The sequence below is a fragment of the Glycine soja genome, chromosome 14 (genome assembly GCF_004193775.1).
Source record: "Glycine soja cultivar W05 chromosome 14, ASM419377v2, whole genome shotgun sequence".
Taxonomy (NCBI): Eukaryota; Viridiplantae; Streptophyta; class Magnoliopsida; order Fabales; family Fabaceae; genus Glycine; species Glycine soja.
Window position 1 is genome coordinate 4049826 of NC_041015.1, and position 24077 is coordinate 4073902.

A 24077-nucleotide genomic window follows, 5' to 3' on the forward strand; every position below is an offset into this window, starting at 1 on the left:
TAAAATGAATAAATTATTGAACAAAGTTATCTTCGTTTGTGTAATAGAAAGAATGTACGTGTACGGAGGTTCAGGGAGCTATCATCTTTCATGACTGAATATATATATATATATATATATATATATATATATATATATGAATTTATTTCTGTCTGAAGTATTAGCTAAGGTGAATAATATTTCATTTCATCAAATTTCTGATGTACGTTCAGTTGAGAGTTGTGTCCATAAAATTCAAAGGCATGGTTTGAATGTCAAACTTTTTTTTGCATGGTATTCCAATTTGAACTTGAGATTGATACCTTCTTAATAACCTATTATTGATAAGACAAATAAATGTGAGTTGCCCAAGGAGAATTTTCTGGTCTTCTGATTTGAAATAAGCTTCTTCGGAAATGATTGATTTATAAACAGAAAGTGGATACTATGCTATTTGCTGTCTTTGTAACCGAGTGCTTATAATATTAATACACTAAAGTTTACAATTCTTCTCGGGATTATTAGGGCTAATGTTACCGAAAATGAATGCCGGTAGATGGGGCATCATCTCTAAATTTAACATATTTTAAAATATAAAATAAGATACGAAAAACTGTGATTTTTCTCTGTTGATATGGATATTGTTATCTTTTTCTATTATTATAAGCAAAAGAATCCAGCTTTGTAATGATTGTATAAACGGATATCCTTTTACGTCCCCGTGAATAATGATTTTTTTAACAAATACACATATAACTTACAATAAAAACAATAAAGATGGAACAAAAATGATCCTTCATGATTAAAAAAGCATTAGAAAAGCTGGAAATAAAAGAAAAAGAAAAGGAACATACCGTAAAAATATTTCGGAAAGGAAGCATATTTCCATGAATAATTATAATAATACTTTATATCTACATATAGCTGGTTCCACTTTAATTTTTACATACTTAGATTCAGCTACTATATATAGATCAATACATGTGAGGTGATGAATTTGGTGTTCAAGTGCACCGAATTATGTTCTGAATGTGTTTCGCTTCAGATATAACATTAAAAATATAGTTAAAGCAAAATACTACATTACAGTTCACATAATTTATGTGGTATACATTTAATAGAACGGAGTTCGAAAACCCCTACGAAATTCTCCAACAAAAGAGTTCTCTCAGTTAATGGTAGTGCTTTTTATGTTTGACAAATTCTCTCATATCTCGTACGGGGATTTGATGTTTTCTTATACCATTTTTGTTACAATGTTTTTGTGTAGTTTTTCGTTTTTGTCAAAGATTAAATCATTTACGTATTCACAAATAGATTGTGTCAATTTTGAATTTGTTCCGAAAGTAGTTAAATTTTTTAGAAATGATTTTAAGAAACCTGATATGTGTTTAGACTTTAGACTTTAGATATGATATTACCAAAATGGGTATAATATAATAATAGACAATTATTGTAATTAAGGATGAATTAGACAAATTGCTGTGAGAAATTATAAATTAACCCCTTACATTTGCAGCCCAAAAGCGACCCTATTGTTGATATGCGAGAACAAGATTTGAACAACAACACTTTGCGTTCAGTTGTGGAATTTCTTGTCAAATTTTACCTAAACACAATCCTCAAAATTACAAAGAGCATTACATGAATGTAAACGAAGGTCTACTAGACCCTACAAACAGTAAACCTAATGGGCACATATCTTGTTTACTAGGTAAAATAAAGCATCTATGTACCCTAATTATGCATGTATGAATTGCATTGTTTGGACAAGGTAGGTTAATTTTCCTTCTTAATCTATTGATGCTATAAACAGATGATTACTTTTTATTTTTTCGCTTGTAATTGTTTTTTGTACTCAAGGTGCCCAAATATGGAATCTTGGAGTGTTTTTAGTGCTTAATGCCAATGTTAATATGATATTCAGGTAGAAGAGTGCACGTGGCTCAATTGTTATATTCGAAATACAAGTGTTGTATGGTACGAATAAAATTCGTATGAAATTGTTTCGAAAAAGAAATGGCTGCAAACTATTGGGTAAATAATGCTAAATTAAGGGTGAGTTTGATAGTACATACTAAAATATAGTACAAGGAAAATAACACATGACAAAGGCTTATTTTTAGGATAATTTTTTGTCCTATATATTATTTGGTGGACAATGGAAATAATTTAGAGAATTTATTAGAATACTTATTTTAATATTAATCATCCCAATACAATTTAGATTATTATTATATCTGTAAAATAATGTATATTTTATTATATGTCCTAATATTATATTATAAAAACCATATTCCCTAGATCCCATTATTATAATTTTCGTCCTAAATTATTTTACATAAACCAAAAAACCAATAAATAAATAAAATAAAATAATAATTTTATAAAATTAATCTTATATTATCATTATTTTATTTATAAATTTGATCATCAATCATTAATATTATAAAATATAAGTAAAAAATAGTTAATACTATATTAAAAAAAATAAAATAATATTTATTTTTAAATAAATTATTTTTTCTTGCATGACAGTTATAATAAAATAAAGGAAGTACCAGTTATTACAAATTCAAAGCCACATCTTAAAAAAATAAAACACGCCAGCTTCTCTTTGTCATAGTTATGAGAAAGAGATAGACGGGGTGGGACACGTGGATGGGGGAGAAAAAGCATGGGTGTCATAGTTATTGCTTCTTATTTTTAATACTCCTTTCATTCTAAAATATATAATGTTTAAGGTTTTGTTACGTAAATATTAAGAAATATAATTAATTTATTTAATTTTAAATAAAATATTCAATAATTTCTTAATATATTATTTATTTTTTTAATTAATGATTCATTTATTCTTTCTATATATTATTCACACTAAATATTTATTAAGAATATTTTTGAAAAAAATATATTTAATATAACATTAATTTTGTAAAACTACATATATTTTGGAATAATTTTTTCTTTTAAAATGTCATATATTCTAAAATGAAAGGAATAATATTCAATAGTATAAAATACTACTAATAAAATAACATTATGTATGTTAAAAAATTATGTAACAACTGAGTTTACAGAGTTAACTGACACATATTATTTTACCTTAACAATTTTTCTTTAGTTCAAATTTGTAACTATTAAATATTTGAAAAAATAATTTGTTGTATATAATAGTCCTAAAATAAATACTGTTTCTCATAAAGAATATTTGTGATTTTAAAAAAATAGAATTATATAACTATTGTTTTTAGATATGTTACAATTATTTTAGTAGTAGTATTAATTAGGTAATGTTAAAATTATATCTTTTTCTGGTTGAAAACATAATTCAATTGACCACATCTCTAAGAAAAAAACAGAACACGTGAATAAACATAATATTGATTGATTGAAAAATCAACTTAATTCAATTGAGAAACTACTCAAAGATATTTTAAACATAATCTTAAAACATCTACAGACATAACAATAATTAATATTATAAAAAAAATTTAAAAATAATAAAGTTGAAAATTTTAAAGTCTCAAACACTCTTTAAAATTTTCTAAATAAATGACATGTTGAATTAATTAATTGTAATTATAAAATCAAAATCAATAACATAAACTCATTATTAAAGCTAGAGTCTCGAAAAGGCCGCAAACATTTATCTTTTATATAAATGTAAGTATTGTTTATGTAGGGTAATACAAGTAGAAACTAGAATTAAAAAAAAATACAGACTAAACATTAATTTAATTTAATTAACAGATTCATGCAATTTTCTGATAAAAAACAGATTAATGCATTTTTTTTTACCTTCTTTTCATGTTAAAATAAGCTTTGGCACACAAGGTGCCTTCAAAGTAATTTGGTGTCTAACACGATAGTATGAGAAGGCACCTTCAAAGTAATTTGGGAGAATGAGAATTAAAAATAATGGAATCCAATGAAGTAAGAGAAGTGAGGGAGAACAAGCACTCTAGTTTCTAATGTGGTGGGTATGTGGTGCACTTGGAATCAGTAGTTCAATGAAACTTAATTTCAAAATAAAAGTTTTCGTATGTGAAATGATTAAACATAGAATCAAAATATTATTTTGTAATAAATATATGAACTAGTTGTATTTAAATTATTATTCATTATAAAAATTTCAACCTCGTAAAATCAATGTTATTCAACAACAAAATTATTTATGATTTTTTAAAAATTATTTTATATAATTTATAAGTAAAAATAATTTTATAGAGTTTAAAAGTAAAAAAAAAAAACAAAATTGCCTCTTGAAAGGTATTTTTAAAACATGATTTCTTTAGGTATTTTTAAAACATATCTTATTCATTTTTTGTAATAAATTTAAAAAATATCTTTTTTGCTAATTTTAAAAAAATTTACCCTTGAAAGGTAAAAAAAAGCCCACAAAACACATTTGATCCACTTCTATTTGAAAAATAAAAAGAGAAAAAAAAAAAACAATAAACAACACCTATTGCCTCTTGGAGGCAATGGATAGTATTCACCTTACAAATAAATCTGGCTTTCGGTATCTCCAATAATTATCTCAAACAACTTTTCTTTTGTTTCTATCTATATATTTGATATATTTGATTTTCCTATAAAAAATCTATATATTTGATTTTCTTAATAATTTATCCATTTCAATTTAAAAAAATTAGATTATAATTCAAATTTAACATATGATTTACATATTTAAAAATATTCTTATATATTTTAATTATAGTATAATTTATAATTTTTAAATATTTATTTTTAAATTACACAAAATAAATATTTATTTTAAGAATACACATAATAAAAAAATACTATTTTTTTTAAAATATAAATGCAAAAGTGGTCACAGTGTTCATCACCCTAAACTTTTTTAGTTTGTAAGAGTAGAAGAGCTGTATATTGATTCAATTTCTTGTTTTTCCTTCAGAACTCATAAGAATTGAGCAAGTATTGATTTTGATTACTAATGCTGTGGTGGGTTTTGGTCAAAATTTCAGAATCTTAATGGAAAACTCAGACCACGACGAACCCGAAAAGAAGAGGCCTCATCTCACCTCTGTCTCTTCCCGCACTCCTCGAAACTCCATCAACTCTCCTACCAACAACAAAACTGTAACCCCTTTTTCTCCCTCTACATGATTGTGTATCCATGTGTTTATATATGTTCTTCGTTCTTCTATCTCAATGTTGTCCTGTGTTCCGTTGATGATCTTGTTCTGAATTTTAGTGAAATGTGAAATTGGGTGTGTAATTGGATTCTCTGAGCTTTTTGGTCTCGTGGGCACAAAATGAATTGCCTCTTTAGTTCTGGTGTAGTGTTGTTTTAGATAAAATTTTGATCTTTATGAGAAGGGGGTGGCAGTTTGATTGTGCTTAGTGCCAACTTATTGCTGAGTGCTGACTGGGCTATGAAGAGTAGCAAGGTTGGATTTTGATGTCTTGTGATTCCTTGCATTGTGTCATGCTTTCATGTCATTGAGAGTCTTTCATTTAAAAGATGGATGTATATTTTGAAAATGAAAAATTTAGATGCGCAAGGTTTTTTATGAGCTTTGAGGTGCTTGACTAGAGTTTGTGGTAAAAAAATGTTTGGTTTCTTGTTTATCATCACAACAACTCTTTCTTTGTGGCATAATTTTTTTTTTCAATGTTAGTTTTTAATTAGTTTTAATTATGTAACGGGGAATGATATGCTCCCTCCAGGCTGACGCAGGAGTCTTACAGTTCCAGAATCAGCAGCTTGTTCAACAGATAGACATCCAAAAACATGCTTTGCATGATCTTGAAGAAAAAATTAGAGAATTAAAAGGAAAGCAAAGTTCCTATGACGACTTGTTAATTGCATTGAACCAACTCTGGACTCAGGTTATTCTTTGTCATCATGCTTTGGTTTCTTTACCGGCTGCACTCTGTTGGATTTAGTATTTTCCTCTCTTGAAAGTAACACTACTGTATGTAGTGCATGCTTCGGTGGCCTTGTGGGGTGTTGGAGGGTGTGAGGCAATGCGTTTTTTGTCATATTCTTGTAGGATAATATGTTAGCTGGCTTAGTTTTTCTTATTTGTTGTTCTAGTTGGTTGATGATATGATTCTTCTTGGAATACGAGCTGGGAGAGGCAAAGGCAAAGACACATTGCAACATTTGACTGACATTGATAATCCTCAAGGTATACACACACACAAGTAGTTTTTTTCTTACAGTATAAAGGTAATTCAAGAGACTGACTTGATTTACTCTCTAGGTTCAGTTCCTTTGTGTCCTGCTGAGGATATGTTTCTATGTAGATTAATCCAGAAAGATTCCATTAAAGGAATCAGTGATGATGAGATCATTAGTTATGTTGAGGAGGCCCTTGCTTTGCGTCAGTCATATACAAGGGAGCTGTTGAAACTCCTGAAAGATACCATTGATGATCAGATGGAAAGAGCAGGCAGTATAGCTCAGGTTTTACATGGAGATTTATCTTCTGAAGGTAAAAAACATATGATATGCTATCTCATTGCTGTATATAGTTTTTGTTAATGGTTGATTTGTTCTTTTTTCTATCTGATATCAATGTTGTAGGATACTTTGAATAAATTTATATAAATGATCTGTTATTGTCACTCATTCTTGGTTTGCAGATGCTATAATCCAAATGTCTAAGATTGATGATATGACGAAAGAGGAGGTAGATAATTTCCGTGAAGTGGTTGATACTCTCCATGCAAAACATAAAGAGTATACAGTTGCTATTCAAAATTCTATTAATGAGTACTCACAAGATCAATCTGAGATTAAACGCCTTGCAGGTCTCCGAAATGTTTCTTTTTCTTTTGTTTAACTACTTCAGTTATTATGAAGTTTAAAATATTAAAAAGTGTTAATTTTAATGATATTGATTATAATATGCTATGATTTAAATGGTACGTGCCATGGTTGAATAAAGGAAGGTTTCCTTGTGCTTAATGATCTTTTTCAGTTAAAGTGGTAATATTATATGATGTATGAATAAATCTCTATTTTGATCACTGAAAAATAGTATCACTCAAGGACTGAATTTGTGTAATACTCTTTCTAGAAATAAATTGAATGTTTTTTAAAAAATTTTGAGGACCAAAATGGGGGCTTATTCTAAATTTTTTGGAGCATCTCTTATGGCTAAATTGTACATTGAATATCTTTTGCACATTGTTCATCTCTTATTGCTTTGATGATTGATTAGTTTGTTATTTGAAAATATTGTTCATTTGCAACTCCTTGTTTGTAGATTCCTTCTCAATTTCATATCTTTGACATTGCACCAGACTTCATTTTGTAATGCTTTACGAGCTGATTTAATTGATATTTGTTTTTGTAGAGGTTTCTAGGTTTTTCTTGTATTGCTCACAAAAAAAATGGTTAAGCCCAAGTTAAATTAGAAAACCTATTATCTAGTCCGATGCTAAGTAGAAGGAGAAGTAAATGTGCCGTGCAGTACTTTGATTAGATCAGCACTCTGCCTTGGGGATAGTCATTAAAAGTTAATGACAAGCTAATGAAGCCATGCAGTTTGGAATGAGCTGGTCTTGTTTTAAAACATTGAAAATTGAAGAAATGTTATTGTTTGGAATGGAATATTTCAAGAAATTAATGTGATTTATAAATGGAGTTTTTTTTTTGTTTGAAAAATTATAAAATTTAAATTTCTTGTTTGGAAAATTATGAAATGGGAATTGATTTGATTTCGAAATCCTTTTTATTTTAGATTTGTATAAATAGAAATTCACTCAATTGGGTTGATTTGAGTGCATATGATTTGATTTTAGTTTTAATTTTAATTGATGAATATTCCAATGTATATGCACATTTTAAGTTTGATGAATACAAATGCAAGGACAGCTATTTAAAAAAGGTGACTCAATTCATGAGGCTCCCATCAATTGGGGCTTGGGGAGGTAGATGTAGTCTTAACCCTACTAGCAGATAGGCTGTTTCCAGGATTTGAACCAGTGACTGGTCATAAGGCAGCAACCTTACTGTTGTGCCAAGGTCTTGTATTGTGCTGAGTAGGGAGAGAATTGTAATTATGCAAGTGCATAATTCAGTAATTTAGGAAAACTATCAGGATGAGTTAAGTTACATTGATTATAATTGGTCTGGTTAGAATTAGTTAGGAATAGATATGACCAGAGGTAATGTCCTTAGATTTATGCAGAGATTTTTGGTATAATTTTTGGCATAATTGTCACCTGTGAGTGTCTTGTCATATGTAAAGGTGAGCTTGATGAGATTGTGGCTGAACTAGAAGAGAGTAGAAGAAAACTAGTCAATCTGGAAATGCAAAAGGATGCAGCAATAGGAATGAATTCCCCCAACGCAGATGCAGTGAATGGAAACCTGTCCCCTGAAAACATTGCTGACAGGACCATGGGTTTGCGTGAGTTGAAGGATTCAATTGAGGAAGCAAAGGTTTTTGTTGTGTGATTATCTTTCTCTCTCTATCTGTAATTCATTTTTCCTTGTTATCTATCTAATGAAGATATATGATTGCTTAATGTCATAGATAGTGGATGCTGATCGTCTTTCTGAGCTTCAAGATGCACAAGAAGACAATCAGACCTTGACGAAGCAGTTCCAAGATCTTCAGGTTTGTAAGTTTGGATTATCTAATATAATGGTCTAGTCATATTTTCTCGAATTGTTAAGATGCATTTGTTATAGAACTTCGTACCCCATTGCCCAGAGGCTCTTCGCTATGCGAAGGTATGGGGGAGGCATTTGTTATAGAGTTCAGGTAAAACTTTATTTTCTTCTGTGTTTATTTCCAGAATGAACTGAAAGATGATAAGTATGTGCGCACTTCTCGAATATACTCTTTGGCTAATGATCAGCTTCAACATTGGATGACTGAATTGGCCCGATATAAAACATCGGTAGAATCTCTGCAGGTTAACAATGATTTCCCTTTTCCCCTTTAGTAGTGTAATAGTCTGGTTTTAATTTAATATTTGTCATTTCCCCCTTTACATTTTTTATTCTAAATGCTATTTTAGGCTGGCAGTGTTCATGTTGCAAAATGGGAGAATGAACTAAATTTGAAATTGGAGTCTGCTGATAGTGCAAGGCAGATCCTTGGCAATTCTGACCATAGGATTGATGACCTAGAGCTTCAGTTGCAGAAGTGTATTATTGAAAAGAATGATCTTGAAATTAAAATGGAAGAAGCTAAACAGGATACTGGTCAGCATATAACTTGTTCTGTGTTTAGACTTGTGGTGCATGTGATTGGATCCCAGTTTCTTACATCATTAAATGTTTCAGGGAGAAAAGATATCAAATCTGAGTTTCATGTTATGGCTTCAGCTTTATCTAAAGAAATGGGAATGATGGAAGGTCAATTAAAGCGATGGAAAGATGCAGCTCATGAGGCTGTATCATTACGTGAGAAAGCACATTCACTAAGAGAAGCATTGAGCACGAAGGTTGATCCAATATAATTTGCCCTTTCATTTTCTTTCCCACTTATTTTGTGATAGGTCTTCCACAGAAATTTATCTAGTTAGATTGAGTCTATACAACAGATTGTCACTTTTACAAGGAATTGGGCTTTCATGAGAGCACAAGTCTTTAGCCATCTTAATTTTTGTTGTAAAATGTCAAGAAATGATTCACTAAAATGCTAATCTGTTGGGAAAAAAGGCAAGAATGGTTTTAAAATATATCTCTAGCTTGCCCTGACAAGTAAAAGCTCTTTTAACTTTGTTGACAATGTAAAATGACATTATTGAATCCAACAAATATATGCTTCAAAGTTGGTAATTGTTCCTATAGACATTGAACTCCAAGTGTCCATTTCTTTGTTTAATGAAACTGACATAATTCTGTATTCATGTTAAATTATAGAAAGTCAATGAGAAACTTCCAATTTGATACAAGTTAACAAAAACTGTCCACTGCTGTTGTAATAAATGATGGTTATTGGATAAATCACTGGTTAGTATATGATAAAATGTGGTCCTTGATCAAATTGGAATTTTTTTTTTTTTTTTTTACTAACACCATTTTGAATTTAGTGACATGAGTAGTCATGTTGGTTGGAACGTGCTGAAATAGGCCAAAGGTTTTGCCATTGAACACAAACAATGTATACCTTTTTTAGCATTAAGGTTTGTTAATTACTTTGTTTTGAAGCAGACAAGTGAACTTAAGAGCCTTGCAAACAAATGTGCTGAACAGGTTTTGGAAATCAAGTCTTTAAAAACATTGGTAAGTCTTCTCTTGGCTTTACCTTTGTGTCTTTCTTGATCTATAGGTATTTTCTTCTTCAATTACCTCTGTTGTATAGCAGTAACACTTCTCAGTTGTCTTGTTTGGGTTTAAGTTTGATAGATGCCACTTATCTATTACTTTCTGAATCTTGAGTATGTCTTGTTTGAGTTTTGTCTTTTACTTGTACCATGCATGTGCATATGCATCTTTGCTTTCTAAAATCATCTAGCATTATTTGATTGTGATTTTAGAGGTCTTCTTGATTGTCTAAACTAATTTTCAAATAGTTAATTACAATATTTTGGTGCAGACTGAAAAGTTACAGAAGGAGAATCAGGAATTAGAGTTTGTTCTGGATATGCATGGCCTGGAGAATTATGATAAAAGGTATGCTGATTGGAAGTTGTCAAGTGTTGGCAATAATTTCATGTAGTTAAATTTATGAGGTAAAATTTCTTATAAAGTATATCTCATACATCATAGTGTGGTGATTTTTGCACATACTGTTGGAAATAATATTAGTTAATGCACTTAGAAACTAGTATGTTCATGTATCACATGATAAAATGCATTTACTTTACTGTTCATGGGTATTAGTGTCTGAGGAGTAGCACTCAGTATCAGCCTAGGAACTAAGTTTCCACTGACCACCAATTATTTGATGCCAAGTTATGTGATGATTGAGTGCAGGGAGACTACCATTGGTCTCTCTTTTGGGGCAGTCCATTGAACTTTCATTGTTGGTTCATTATCTCTCCTACACTACATGCTATGATATTTGAAAGAAGGCTCAAAGTGTCTATTCTATGACATGATTGACATCTCAATGGAGACTTTTATCAACTGTCTCATATGTCTCCCCAGTCCAGGGGGAAGAGGGGTAGTGGATACCAAGCAAGCCCATAATCTTCTCTGTGTATCTCTCTACATATTCATGTATTCTTTGTATAGTTTAATCAATCAGAAATATATGTAGTTTTTAGTCTTTTCCTTTGGTCTCAAGTGTTTCTGTTCATGGTGCACAACTTGTGAGGTTTTAGTGTTAAATTTAACATAAGATAAACATTTAGTTGTACTTGGTAACCAACTAGAGAATTTATTTTGCATTCAACTCAATTTTATTCCCATCTGTATACTTGGATGATTTGATCTTTTTAAAACTTGAATTTCAGATATTCGGAAGTAAGAGAATCTGAAAGTAAAGCTCACTCTCAAGCTGAAATGCTGAAAAATGCTTTAGATGAGCATAGCCTAGAGTTGAGAGTAAAAGCTGCTAATGAAGCTGAAGCTGCTTGTGAACAAAGGCTTTCTGCCGCAGAAGCTGAAATAGAGGACTTGAGGTCCAAGCTGGATGCATCTGAGAGGTTGGTGTTTAGGTGTACTTCTACATTGATTTTGATTTTGCTTCATGGACAAACTTGTGTAGTGTCTCTTGTTTTTTCTAACCTTATAAATATTTGTGTTTGTTTATTTTGGGAGAAAAGTTTCTGGTGATGAGGAGTGGGGAAGGTAGACGGGCTAAAGTTTATATAGAGTTGTTGAAGGACTTTCTCTTTTGGCCAATATACTAGCTGCTTTACATTTATGACTGCATACCTGGGAGAATGTGTTAGGCTATTTGCATGAGCCCCTTTTGAGTTTTATCATGGAGTGAATTTGAGGCATGAAATTTCTGAAATGAAACAATATTTATTTCATTGGTACCATTAGTTCATTTGGGATATTTGCAAAAAAATATGCTACATCATGTTATTTGGCAAAGGTCAGAACTGCAGTTACACTATGCCTTTTAAAATGAGAATAAATATAAATATTACAGTTGTAGGTATATGAGGAGGATGGAAACACGTTGAGGACTAAAGGTTTAATTGAGGAGCTAAGTATTAACATGTATTTATGGAAGAATAAATATTTTAAATTAATTTTTGGAGAAACAACTCTGAACATAAGCATACATAATTATATTATAAACCTGATTGACATGTCTGTAATCCTTGTAACATTTTGTTGGGCAAAAATAACTAAACTTAGATTTTGTATACCTCATTAATCAATTATTCCAAAAACTAAATAGCATATAAATATACAGGCCCTCCTTACCTTGGGATGAAATTTAATTTTAATTTTTTAAAAATGGGGGTTGCAATGACCAAACTCTAGGCTACTTGGTCAGAGAGGCTCTGATACCATGTCATTAACCAATTAACCTAAAAGCTTAAGATGTTAAGTGAAGATACAAAAATGGTTTTATACTTTTGTTCTTTAACATATACAGTTTTAATGAAAATAAAAAATTGATTTTGAAACATTTATAACTCAAAAGAATGTCTTAACAGAGTTCTTTTTATTTGTTATATCAGTTGTTTGATACTGTGATTTCGGTATACTTGCTTGTATTGCTTTGTGAGATAGAAAAGTAAAATGTTTTTTCTCTCTTTTTTTAGCATTTTGATTGTTGTATTCATATGAAAGGAATAAATGTTGTACAATCTGGCTTTTCTATTAATCTGTTGATACATGTTTTATCTTTCCGTGTTCAGGGATATTTTGGAGCTGACTGAGGCTGTTAAAGTTAAAGATGCTGAGGCAGAGGCATATATATCTGAAATTGAGGTATGCTATCTGACTTTTTCTTCCCCTTCATACTCTAACTCTTATTTCTTGTAATATAATTATTGATTGCTTTTGTGCAGACTATTGGTCAAGCATATGAAGATATGCAGACACAGAACCAAAATCTGTTGAACCAGGTGATCGAGAGGGATGACTATAATATTAAGGTATGTCTTACTTTTATCTTTACTAAACACTGCCTTGTTATTATCTTCACCATCTTTCCGTGCACTACAGTAATGCTTAGGTTATTTTCCTGGCTTTTGCTAATCTGCTTGATGAAAAACATATGCTTCAACTTTGTAGCTAATATAAATTAGAAATATATGTTAATATTTTGAAGAATTGGTTATGTATGAATTGATCTGAAAAAATTTGCATATCTGGTTTATATAAATTATGGTGAATCTTACAAGATTGAATCAAATTAGGAAGGTTTTTGGAGAACTGGTGGGAAGCATCTCCTAGAATCAACTCTGGATCAACCTAGAAATTTGGGATAATTGATTTCGGAGAAATACCAAGACAAATCAATTCTCTCAAACACCATGAATTTTTGCTGTAGGAATTGATTTTGGAAGGACAAAATCTCACTCTAAACAGGAACTTAATATGCACTGAATGTTGTGCTATTTACTGAAAGCAAGTGCATTTGTTCTTAAATAATTGGACTTTTGGTTTGTGATACCACTTTTTTTATAATATTGCAATCTTAATGCAGCTTGTATCAGATAGTGTGAAGACAAAACAGGCGCACAACACTTTAATGTCCCAGAAGCAGGCCTTAGCTAAGCAACTTCAACAAATCAATACATCAATAGAAAATTCAAAGACGAGGATTACACACAGTGAAGAGCAGGTCAAACCTGCACTGCTGTCTGACCCCTCTCTCCCCTGGCCCCTTTATTTTCTAATTTATTTTGATTTTACGCTGAACGAATTTGCTGCTGCAGCTGCTTACTGTTTAAACAAAAATTTGAATCCTGTAGATGAAAGCTATTCTATCCGATGCCATTAAATGTAACCAAGAAGAAAAACACCTTGCAGTCACCCTGGAATTTGCAAAATGGGAATTGGCTGATGCCGAGAAGGAATTGAAGTTGCTCAAGTCTGCTGTTTCCTCTTCAGAGAAAGAATACGATCAAATTCAGAAAGATACGGAAGCTATTGAAATGGAATTGGAGAGTGAAAGGTATTTTTTTTTTTTTTCTAAGGAGGTTGATTCTGTGTCAAATTTGGACCAGGGATAGGATTTTAAACAAGGGTTTTTACATCTGCACCAAGCAACTCGCTGATACAATTTTAATTCTAATGATGACCTAGAGATTTAAAATCTCAAGTTTTGTGAAAATGATGAATTAGTAATGTTGTTTAGGTGTTGAATAAGCAATGAATCGCAAAAGTAGTTTTGGAACTCAAGAATCTTGGTATATGTTGTGCAGGAGTTTACGGAAGAAGCTTGAGGAAGAACTAAGAGAATTGAACTGCAAAATTGATGAGCTGACTTCTGAAACTGGAGAAACCACGATACAAAAACTCGAAAAAGAAATAAGGATTTGCAAGAACATGATCAAGTGTACTGTCTGTACTGATCGTCCAAAGGAGGTAACCACAAGCCAACTTATCCAATTACATACACTTTCTTGCTTTCACATTGTAGTTATATGACTTGTGCCATGTATCATGATTTTTTTGAAATGGAGAAAATACAAAGCTAATTTGACATCCTTTCTTGGACTTGCACTGCATGGTTATACGTAGTAGTATCTAGAATAGAATATATTGCAACAGAAACACCTAAAAGTTTGATGTGTGTATTTGGCAGGTTGTGATTGTCAAGTGCTATCATCTGTTCTGCAATCCATGCATTCAGAGAAATCTAGAGCTTCGGCACCGCAAATGTCCTGCATGTGGAACAGCATTTGGACAGAGTGATGTCCGCTTTGTAAAAATATGAGACAAATGTTAAGATAGACAACTTGTAGATAGGTGGTGATTGTAATGTTTTGGATCCTGATCATAGTTTCAAACAAGCATTCCTACCCGAAAGAAACCTATGCATTAGAGATATCAGTATTGGTTGCACTTGTTTGTGTATCATCTCATACTCCCTCCCCCATTCTTTTGGGTCTTGACTAATCTAAAGTCAACTTGGATGTACTTATTCACCGAGACAACTTTTTCAAGTTTCAATTTTAAACCTGAAATCTAGTTTAGAAGAAACTGAGCTCATTGTCAATGTCTCTACAGCAAGATAATTTACACGCTAAAATTATGATTAATTTAGATTTTGAAATTAAACAATGTCATTTTAATCTTTAGAATTTTTAACTGACAGTCATTTCGGTGTTTGACAGTACTAAACGATGATTTTTTTTTTGAAATGACAACTAATTTTTTTTATATATTAACAATGATAGTTTTAAATCAATCAAAAATTATTGTTATTATAATTTTTAAGGTTAATATAAAAACAAAAAATTTATTTTACATAATGGCTTATTATTAGTTGATAATATTAAATACTTCTCCATTATCAGTGTATATACTTATTAAAATTGAGATATTCATAACTAAATGAATCAAAAGTTATAATTGAATGAACTAATCTGATGTATCATTAATCCTTAGGCATCATAATACTACTGATGGTATAAAATAGTTTTATACTAACATTTAATCATAATTTATTATTTTAATTATGTTAAGATAATTATTTTAATAGACAACAAACTTCTTATAATCATTTTTCTTGTTATAATCCTTTTTCTTTGAATATACAACAAACTTGTTATAATCATTTTTCTTGGCAATTGCTCTTGGCCCCTCCTAAGGGGCTCGGACTTTTTAATTTCAAAATCACCCTTTTCATGGAATCATGATTCTGTTACCAATTAGTTTTCACCTCTCCTCCCCCCCTCGCCCTGCCCTTATACATAATGAAATTGTGATTCCATTGAACAAAATGCATAATGAAATCATGATTCCGTAGAGCACTGGTTTTTGCCTCTATTATCACAATGGAACCATGATTCCCTTATATTTTGTGGCACCCCCTTAAGACAACAGAATCACTCACGGTTCTATGTTACCAAATATCCTTGCGAAAATGTGATTCCATTTATGGCAGAGGAGTGCACAGCGATGGATGTGCATGGCAGCATGGTGATGCTGGCGGTGCAATGTGGAGGAGATGGGATAGGGTAGTGGCACAGTGCAGAGGTGGTCGATGAAGATGATGGTTGCGCGACTATGGTGGGGGGTTGGGTGAGAAGAAGGTGGGATGATAGGGGAAGAGGAGGAGACCAATAGTAGATCCCTTATAGAAGTAATAGTCCAATTAGTTAGTTCATATTTTGGGTGAAATAGGCCGAAGCCCAAAAGTCCATTATTACTAATTTGCAGTTTTTTTTAAAAAAAAAATATAATTTGGGGGAGATGAATTGAATTGGGAAAGAAGTAAGCGGTTTTCCCTGGCAATATGATACGAAATGCAGCGATTAAGGAGTTCCTTAAAAAAAAGTATCTCAATTCACGGGCTGCCATTGAAGATACTTATTTTTCCACCAAGGTATTCGTTTGGTCCTATGTTTCTGTTTATGATTCCTTGATCTCATGTCATGAATTTGTGTTTTTATAGGATACTTTTGAGAGACATCGCGTGGTTTTCACCGTTGGAACTTCCATTGCTTCCGTTGCCACTGCTTGGTTCGGTCCGTGTTTCTCTTCTCTCTGTTTGCATACCATTAACAACCCACCCCTCACTCACTCTTTTTTATTTCTCAGGTTATTCCTTGCGCCATTTACATGACACCAAAGTTGATCAAAGGCTTCAATCTATCGAAAATTCTGTCTGTATCCATCTATCTACATCTCTTTCCTTTTACTCTTGTTTTCCCTTTCTCTTGCTTCATCTAAATATGCATTCTGTAGATGAAAAACAATTCCAATCTCCAACATTCCCAAATCAAAGACATTGTCGCGGGTTCCGCTTCCGGAGCTTTTAGTATCCCTGCTTGTGTTGCCACTGCTGGAACCTCCTTAATCATCGGGTTTGCTCCCACACTTACTTGCAAACAACATGCTCGCTCTGCTCCTTAACATATAGTTAGTTCTATTTCAGGAGATATTACTTGCTAGCTAGCATTGATATCATTGGTGTAATTGAAAAATAAAGAGAGAAAGCATTCACTGATTTTGTGGAACATAAACAAAATGTATGACTCTTGATGGTTGGAAAATTTCTATAGTGAAATGCAAAAAACTTGAAAGGTTATAGTATGCCATGGTTAATAGGGCTTTGGTTTCTGTATGATTAGAATGTTTTGATGATAAACTACACGCCTTAAGTTAATTATTAGTTAGATAAGTTTAATTGTGTATAACTATAAGTTATTATAGTGGAAAGTCTTGCCCTGACTCATCCATTGGGTTCTTCTTCACACCTACAGTTAAATATATGGCCCCCCACATTCAGCAAGTTTTCGTATGCTGCTGCCCTTGTCGACAAACCCCCGTCCTATTTATCTATTTTGGGATTTTTCTAGGATTGTTGTTTTATGTTATGAACTAGGGAAACATGGGACAGGACATTGCTTTGTGTGTAGAGGTAGAGGTACTGTTAGCAAGGTAATAAATACTCTGAGAGGAGGAATGCGGATGACAGAACTAAAAGTTTACACGAATGGTTTCACGAAGTACAACTTTTTATTTCATATACTAATGGTTTCATAAATTTTTTAGGATGACAAAAATAATCAATCAATCAATGGCGAAGATTAATATCGGGTGTAGTTTTGCAAATAGAGAAGAAATTTGGGAGTGGTAGGAAAAATGGGAGGGGGTGGGGGTATAATGTGTCACTCTCTCCCTTGAACTCTTACACATTTCATTTCTTATCTCTGGTTCCTGTTTTCTCAAATATATATCATTCCTCAATATGGTTGTTTCATAGTTTGAAATATAGGACAGTACTGGTATGATGTCAAACTTATTTGATTTCATATTGGGTTGGCATAATACATGTTTGACATGAACAAGTTTCCTCTGTCAAATGTGTTTTTACTTCGTAAGCCATGCACATTGACTTTTATTTTCTTTTGATATTTTGCATTCAGTGGGTTTAAACATTTTAATTTCCTTTTAGTTATAAGTTCTCACTTTAGCTTATATACAGGTATGCCTTAGGATGGAGAGGTGGAATCTGGTATGCAACTAAGAAGTTCCGAAAGGAGCAGATGAAAATGCTAGGACAGATTACACCTAAAAGATGGCAATTGCTTGGGAAGATAAAGCCTAGAGGGTTTCAATTCCAGTTCCTTAGAAGGAAACTTACAAGATTCAAAGTGTCTGACACTGCCACAAAAAATCTGAAACGAGTATAAAGGGTGTTTCTACCACACATATTGCTGTAAAATCCGATTAGTATACTACTATAAATGGTTCTTTCAAGCACCAATATTGATAGAGATGGCTGCAGATACTGGACTAGGCTTTCAATTAGACAAACAGAGTAGCAACTTAGTTATTATCAATTATCATCAAATTTTTCTCTGATATTTTATTTTGGCCTGCAGTTGCTCGCCCTTCATAAATTCTTCATCCCTCATGGGAGGAGTGCTTTAGAAACTTATGTTCTGTTTTGATCAATTTATAATGGAGGAAATTCTGAAATACACACCCTTTAATTTTGGGGACTGGCAAATAGATCTCTCTCTTTTCACTTTTTGTTAATTGACTTCAATTCAATTTAAACTTTTCTGAATAGTAAATTTGTGTTGCATGGGGAATAAACAAGTTCTTAATAGTGGAATTTTAACAACAAAATTTTCCATCAAGATAATAATTTAAGATGAGTGATAGGAACATACTTTCTAATACTTTGTTTCCAATATTCCCTCTCCTATTAGTTGAATTCACGAGGATTCCAGTAGCTTGGGAATGAGACTCACCATGAGATAAAAGATCCAAATATTTAGTGAGACTGCAATTAATTTTACATATTAGAAAATAAAATATTGAAAAGTGTGTTGGTAGCATTTCTTATAATTTAGTAGAATTAATCATTAGTGTGAGATTGAAGAAAAAATATATGGCCAAGATTACCTTTAAAACATGATAATTAAAATCAGTTTCTCATATTTGTCACAATGTCATTTGATATGTTCCTATTAAACCAATTTTTTTTACGTAATAATGATTTCAGTTTTTTTGTGAGTGGTAAAGTTATCTTTAACAATGTACAATGGTTGAACACTAAAAAGAAGTAATTCAATATTCTAAGAGGATTTTTTTATAAAGATGAAAATTTTCTAGAATCAACGTCTCCACTTGAAAAGCTTTCTTCTAATGCTTACATAATTCACCCAAATAAGCAACCTTTTAGAGATTCAGGAAATTACAGCTGATGAATTTGATGTTAATTTATAAGATAATGACTAAGAAAGCATCCCCAAGATGGTTAAATCAAAGAGATGAAATGCACATAACATCTAAAATGTGTCAATACCAATGCTACGTTAAAAATTATCCATTTTAAAGATAGATATCAAGTTTTTTTTCAGTTCAAAATTGCGTAAAAAGGTATACGTTTGATATTTTATACTATATTTTATTGTTAATTGTTATGTAAGCAAATTCTGTTGTATTAACGTTAAGTTTTTACTTATCTTTTCATCTCCCAATTTTTAATTCCTTTCGTTGTCCATTAAATAAACAAACGTCAGAGGTGTTAGTCACATTATTTCTAGCCTTTTTACTTCTTGATTTTTTTTTAATTATCTAGTGGTGAATATCTATTAAACCAACAAAAATAAAATGTGACATAATTCGCAAATAACTCTTTCCCTAAACTTATGATCAGGATTTTGAAGAATTTGTCTATAGCTCCCATTTGGAATATCTGAATTCACCCAAAAAAATCCCTTAATTTTCCTTACTCTTCTATTAAATTATTCTCTTCATACTCTTGGTTTTAATTGAGAAATGAAAACTCCAAACAACTTGAAGTACAAACAGTGAAAATATCATTTGAATAACTTAAATTTATATATGAATTAATTTATATCATAAATAAATTAAGAGCTCTGAATCAATAAAAACTGAGAATATTGATTCCTGAAAAAATAAATCAATATTTGAAAAAAATATTATTCATTTTTATATATGAAAAAAATTCCATTATCGAATTCAGACCTAATCATAAATAGAGAAATCTTTATTATTTAGCCACATAAGCAATTTGTCCATTATCTTCGTCTTGTATCCCATGGTTATTCATCTGTTTTGAACTTAATCAACCTTCACCACCAACATAGATCTTTTCTCTTCTTTCCATTTTAATTATTGGTTACTTAGTATCAATTATTATAACTTCAGCCACTAAATCCTCATTACTTACTCAAAGGAACGAGTAATAGTAATTCAATTCTCACCATCCCATATTATCTTATTACTAATTGCAAACTTGAATGTGTATTATATATTTATTTAAATTAATCATTTATATTTCAACAATAATTTTAAATATTGTCCTATTAATTTGCTATAGAGCTCATTAAAATTGACAAATATTACAAACAAACTAACAACCTGCTAGTATACCTAACAAGCTAATTACTCCTAACAATATGAAAAATATCAGTACAATGTATTGGATACTTATTAATTAAGCTAATTTGTTAATTTATAATAAGTGTGAATACATCTGTAAAATGCCATGCGTCTATAATAAGCAAGACTTCCAGTGTGTTTGTACAATACCTAATTTAGTTATTTGGAAGCAAGACTTGGGTATGGTTTGTGGGACAAAACAACTTAGAGCAACTATTGCATAATATTTTCTTGAAGGCACATGTTTTGGCTTTTTATATATGAGCCACATTGGTCTGGTCAGGAGTCACCCCTGCGGTGAAAAACCATCCACACATTTCTTTCAAATTTAAAGAACCGTGGCAACAAAATCCAAAATCTTATAATTTCTTTTTTGGTATTAAAAATCTTATGATTTAATAGTGGCTCCTTGGTAGACCCCACAAATACTTTTGTTTAAACTACTGTTGACAAAAAGGTGGTTTAAAACCCCTCATGTGAATACCTCAGTACTATTATTTTTTCCTGTTTTCTGCGTGTATAAATAATAATGTCTGGATTGGGAAGATTAATGTACCAGGAAACAGAACATGGCCAACACATCACTCTCAACAATCCTTGTGATTCTCTTCTGGGGTTTAACTCTTGCAACTGGGAGAAAATTATCACCACTTAGCACTACCGCTACATTGTCATCACCCCCCAGTGATGGTATTTGCTCATCAATGGTGATGACACAAGGCTACACTTGTGGAGAACACTTGGTATGTACTGTGCTTGCATCTGTTTCTTGTTTCTGATCAGAAATGAGCAAGATTTAGAGCAGCTAGTAGCTACTAACTGGCTTATTTTGTGATGGTTTTTAGGTGACATCACAAGATGGTTATATTCTTAACTTGGCAAGAATTAGAATGGGAGAATCAAGGGGGCCACCGGTTCTTCTACAGCATGGACTTTTCATGGTAACTAAATTAATAGTTTCACAAGCAACTATGTGTCATGGATTTTGTAGTTGATGTTGGCAATTAATGTGATGTTGTGGTTGCAGGATGGCATAACATGGTTATTGTTACCTTCAAACCAGTCTCTTGCATTCCTTTTGGCGGATAATGGGTTTGATGTTTGGGTTGCTAACACTCGTGGAACCAAATTTAGCCGGCAACATACATCTTTACCTTCTAATAGCTCGGTTAGTTTGTGTACAACATGTTGTTTCACTTCTGTGGTCAGCAATTTGATTGGTCCTATTGCTTATGCAAGTTTGTTTATTTAGGATTATTGGAATTGGTCATGGGATGAATTAGTTGCACATGATCTTCCAGCCACATTCAAGTATGTGCATGATCTAACTGGAAAAAAATTGCACTATGTTGGTCACTCACAGGTGAATTTCGCATGCTACACTTGCTCTTCTTGTCTTTGATTTATTCAATGTGTTGCTGACTGAAGAGTGTTGAATTCTTTTGTAGGGAACTTTGATTGCATTGGCTGCTCTTTCCCAAGATCAGTTACTGAACATGTTGAGATCAGCTGCCTTACTTAGCCCAATTGCTTATGCTGGTCAGATGACTTCACCCCTAGCTAAAAATGCTGCTGAAAACTTTATTGCAGAGGTATTTAGTTATAAACATGCTTTTATTTTTTCACAAGGAAAAAAGGAAAAGAAATTTTCTGTTTAAAATTCAAAAGATTGACACTAAAAATCTGTTTTTTTTTTTTTTTTTTCTAACAGTCACTGTACAATTTGGGAATCTTTGAATTTAATATGAGAGGGTAAGTAACTCCCGTTATCTATATCATTCATTGTCATTAATTTCTCTGCACTGTGGCTAAGAATAAGAAGGCTGCAATGTTACTTCCTCATAGTTCAAACTTTTTATGTTGTACGAATATTAATACAAGACATTTCTCAAAATTCTTGGTGGATAGAATAAGATCAGAGTCAGAATCCATCCTGACGTGAAATTGTGCTTTTCATTGAATGTAGAGTATAACTAATAATTAAGAAAAACATGTATTTGATCCTCCAAAGTTATATGCATCATCACATTAGTCTTTCAAAGATTCTTTATGTCACCACTTTGGTCCTCCAAAGATTTTATCAGTGAAATGTCTTCAAATATCTAATCTTTCACCAAATTAGACAAATACAGCAATGTTTTAAATTTTTGAGGGACTAATTTGGTAACCAAATTTTCTGTCAGACGTGATAATAGTCATAAATAACTTTGGAGGATGAAATTGAGAAGTAAACCAGTTTATGACTAATCTTGTTAGTGACTCCAATCATATGAGGATTTGTTTCATTTCATTTTTTTTCTCATGTTTGAATAGGGGCTCTGTTATTAAGTTTCTAAAGGACTTGTGCAATAACACAGGCATTGACTGCACCAACTTGTTGACCTCTTTCACAGGTTTCATTCATGTAATTATTATGCTATTAACCATGAGGAACCCCCTCCCACCAACCACCAAAAGAAATCTCTATATTTAACACTTTGTTTCCTACATTGACGACACTATTATGCTTTCAGGCCAAAACTGCTGCCTGAACCCTTCGATTGTAAATGTTTTTTTGGATCATGAGCCTCAGTCAACAGCAACAAAGAACATGATCCATCTATCTCAGAGTAAGTGGTCATCTTTCCCTAATTTAAATATCATGTAGACACCAATATATCCTATAAAAAGGAAGCATATTACTTATTAGCATAGATGTTGTAAATTTAACTGATGTTAATAAGAGTAGTTTTTTGTTTTTCATGAATCATATATGGATATCAGTGATCAGAGAAGGAACCACTTCAATGTTTGATTACGAAAACCGAGATGAGAACATGAAACACTATGGACAACCCACTCCTCCAGCATATGACATGAAAAGACTTCCAAATGACCTTCCTCTCTTCCTGAGTTATGGAGGGGCTGATGCTCTTTCTGATGTTAAGGATGTGCAACGTCTGTTAGAAATACTCAAAGATCACGATGCAGATAAGCTTGTAGTGCAGTACAGAAATGATTATGCACATGCAGATTATGTTATGGGTGAAAATGCTCACCGAGATGTATATGAACCTCTTATATCTTTCTTTAGGCTTCAGTGATATCTAGTGAAGAATACTCCTTATAGAATATTGCCATTACCTGTCTCTAAATCATAGAATTGAATAGCACGGAAATGTCAGTATGTAATTTCACAGAAGATGATATTATTAAAGGAAATTCCTATATCTTACTTCAGTGTGTCATCCAAAGCTGGATTAAACCGGTTTTTCATGTATAATTATAATCATGATTTTACAGTGGAACAATTTTTAACAATTCTTGAGTGTAGCTTTACAAGATCTAAAGCCAGCCTAGGCCTGTTGCAAAACCACAAACCTAAAGCTTTGTATCATCAAGATTCTACATCATACCGTGAAGCTGATTTATCAACATTACACTTACATGAATCATCAAGGTAGTCATGTTTTAACTAGCACAGCTTGGTTCTAAGGAAATACATTTCTTGGCACTTGCTATTAGGAACTTATGAATCATGATTGTTTCTAATATGGACCCAAAAGGCTTTAAGAAGAATGTATTATGCAGCTATGGTCAAGACATACTCATACTAGCAAAACAGCATTAATTTGATGATTTGACTCATGGCTCATTTCCCTTGTTTAAATAT

At 31.8% G+C, this 24077-nt stretch overlaps 2 protein-coding genes across 4 annotated transcripts; both read left to right on the forward strand.

Moving 5' to 3' along the window:
• Nucleotides 1–4833: 4833 nt before the first annotated feature.
• LOC114384803 (E3 ubiquitin-protein ligase BRE1-like 2) lies at nt 4834–15037 on the forward strand. Of its 2 annotated transcripts, none has more exons than XM_028344599.1 (19): nt 4834–5082; nt 5674–5835; nt 6044–6137; nt 6213–6443; nt 6595–6762; nt 8208–8401; nt 8496–8579; nt 8761–8880; nt 8986–9172; nt 9254–9414; nt 10127–10198; nt 10512–10588; nt 11374–11565; nt 12742–12814; nt 12895–12981; nt 13536–13673; nt 13804–14006; nt 14257–14419; nt 14640–15037. In XM_028344599.1, the coding sequence occupies exons 1-19, from the start codon at nt 4975–4977 to the stop codon at nt 14769–14771; spliced, it is 2646 nt and encodes an 881-aa protein (XP_028200400.1). In that variant the 5' UTR covers nt 4834–4974; the 3' UTR covers nt 14772–15037. The 2 variants fall into 2 exon arrangements, with proteins under 2 accessions (XP_028200400.1, XP_028200401.1); XM_028344600.1 differs by having other exon boundaries at nt 6219–6443.
• A 736-nt stretch (nt 15038–15773) lies between these two features.
• LOC114383117 (triacylglycerol lipase 2-like) lies at nt 15774–23639 on the forward strand. Of its 2 annotated transcripts, XM_028342710.1 has the most exons (13): nt 15774–16385; nt 16455–16527; nt 16601–16665; nt 16748–16866; nt 17991–18100; nt 21269–21366; nt 21453–21593; nt 21678–21788; nt 21874–22017; nt 22137–22177; nt 22739–22818; nt 22939–23034; nt 23189–23639. In XM_028342710.1, exons 1-13 carry the CDS (start codon nt 16296–16298, stop codon nt 23506–23508), a joined length of 1488 nt encoding a protein of 495 aa, XP_028198511.1. In that variant the 5' UTR covers nt 15774–16295; the 3' UTR covers nt 23509–23639. The 2 variants fall into 2 exon arrangements, with proteins under 2 accessions (XP_028198511.1, XP_028198510.1); XM_028342709.1 differs by lacking the exons at nt 15774–16385; nt 16455–16527; nt 16601–16665; nt 16748–16866; nt 17991–18100 and adding an exon at nt 20952–21168 and having other exon boundaries at nt 21271–21366.
• The last annotated feature ends 438 nt before the right edge of the window (nt 23640–24077 follow it).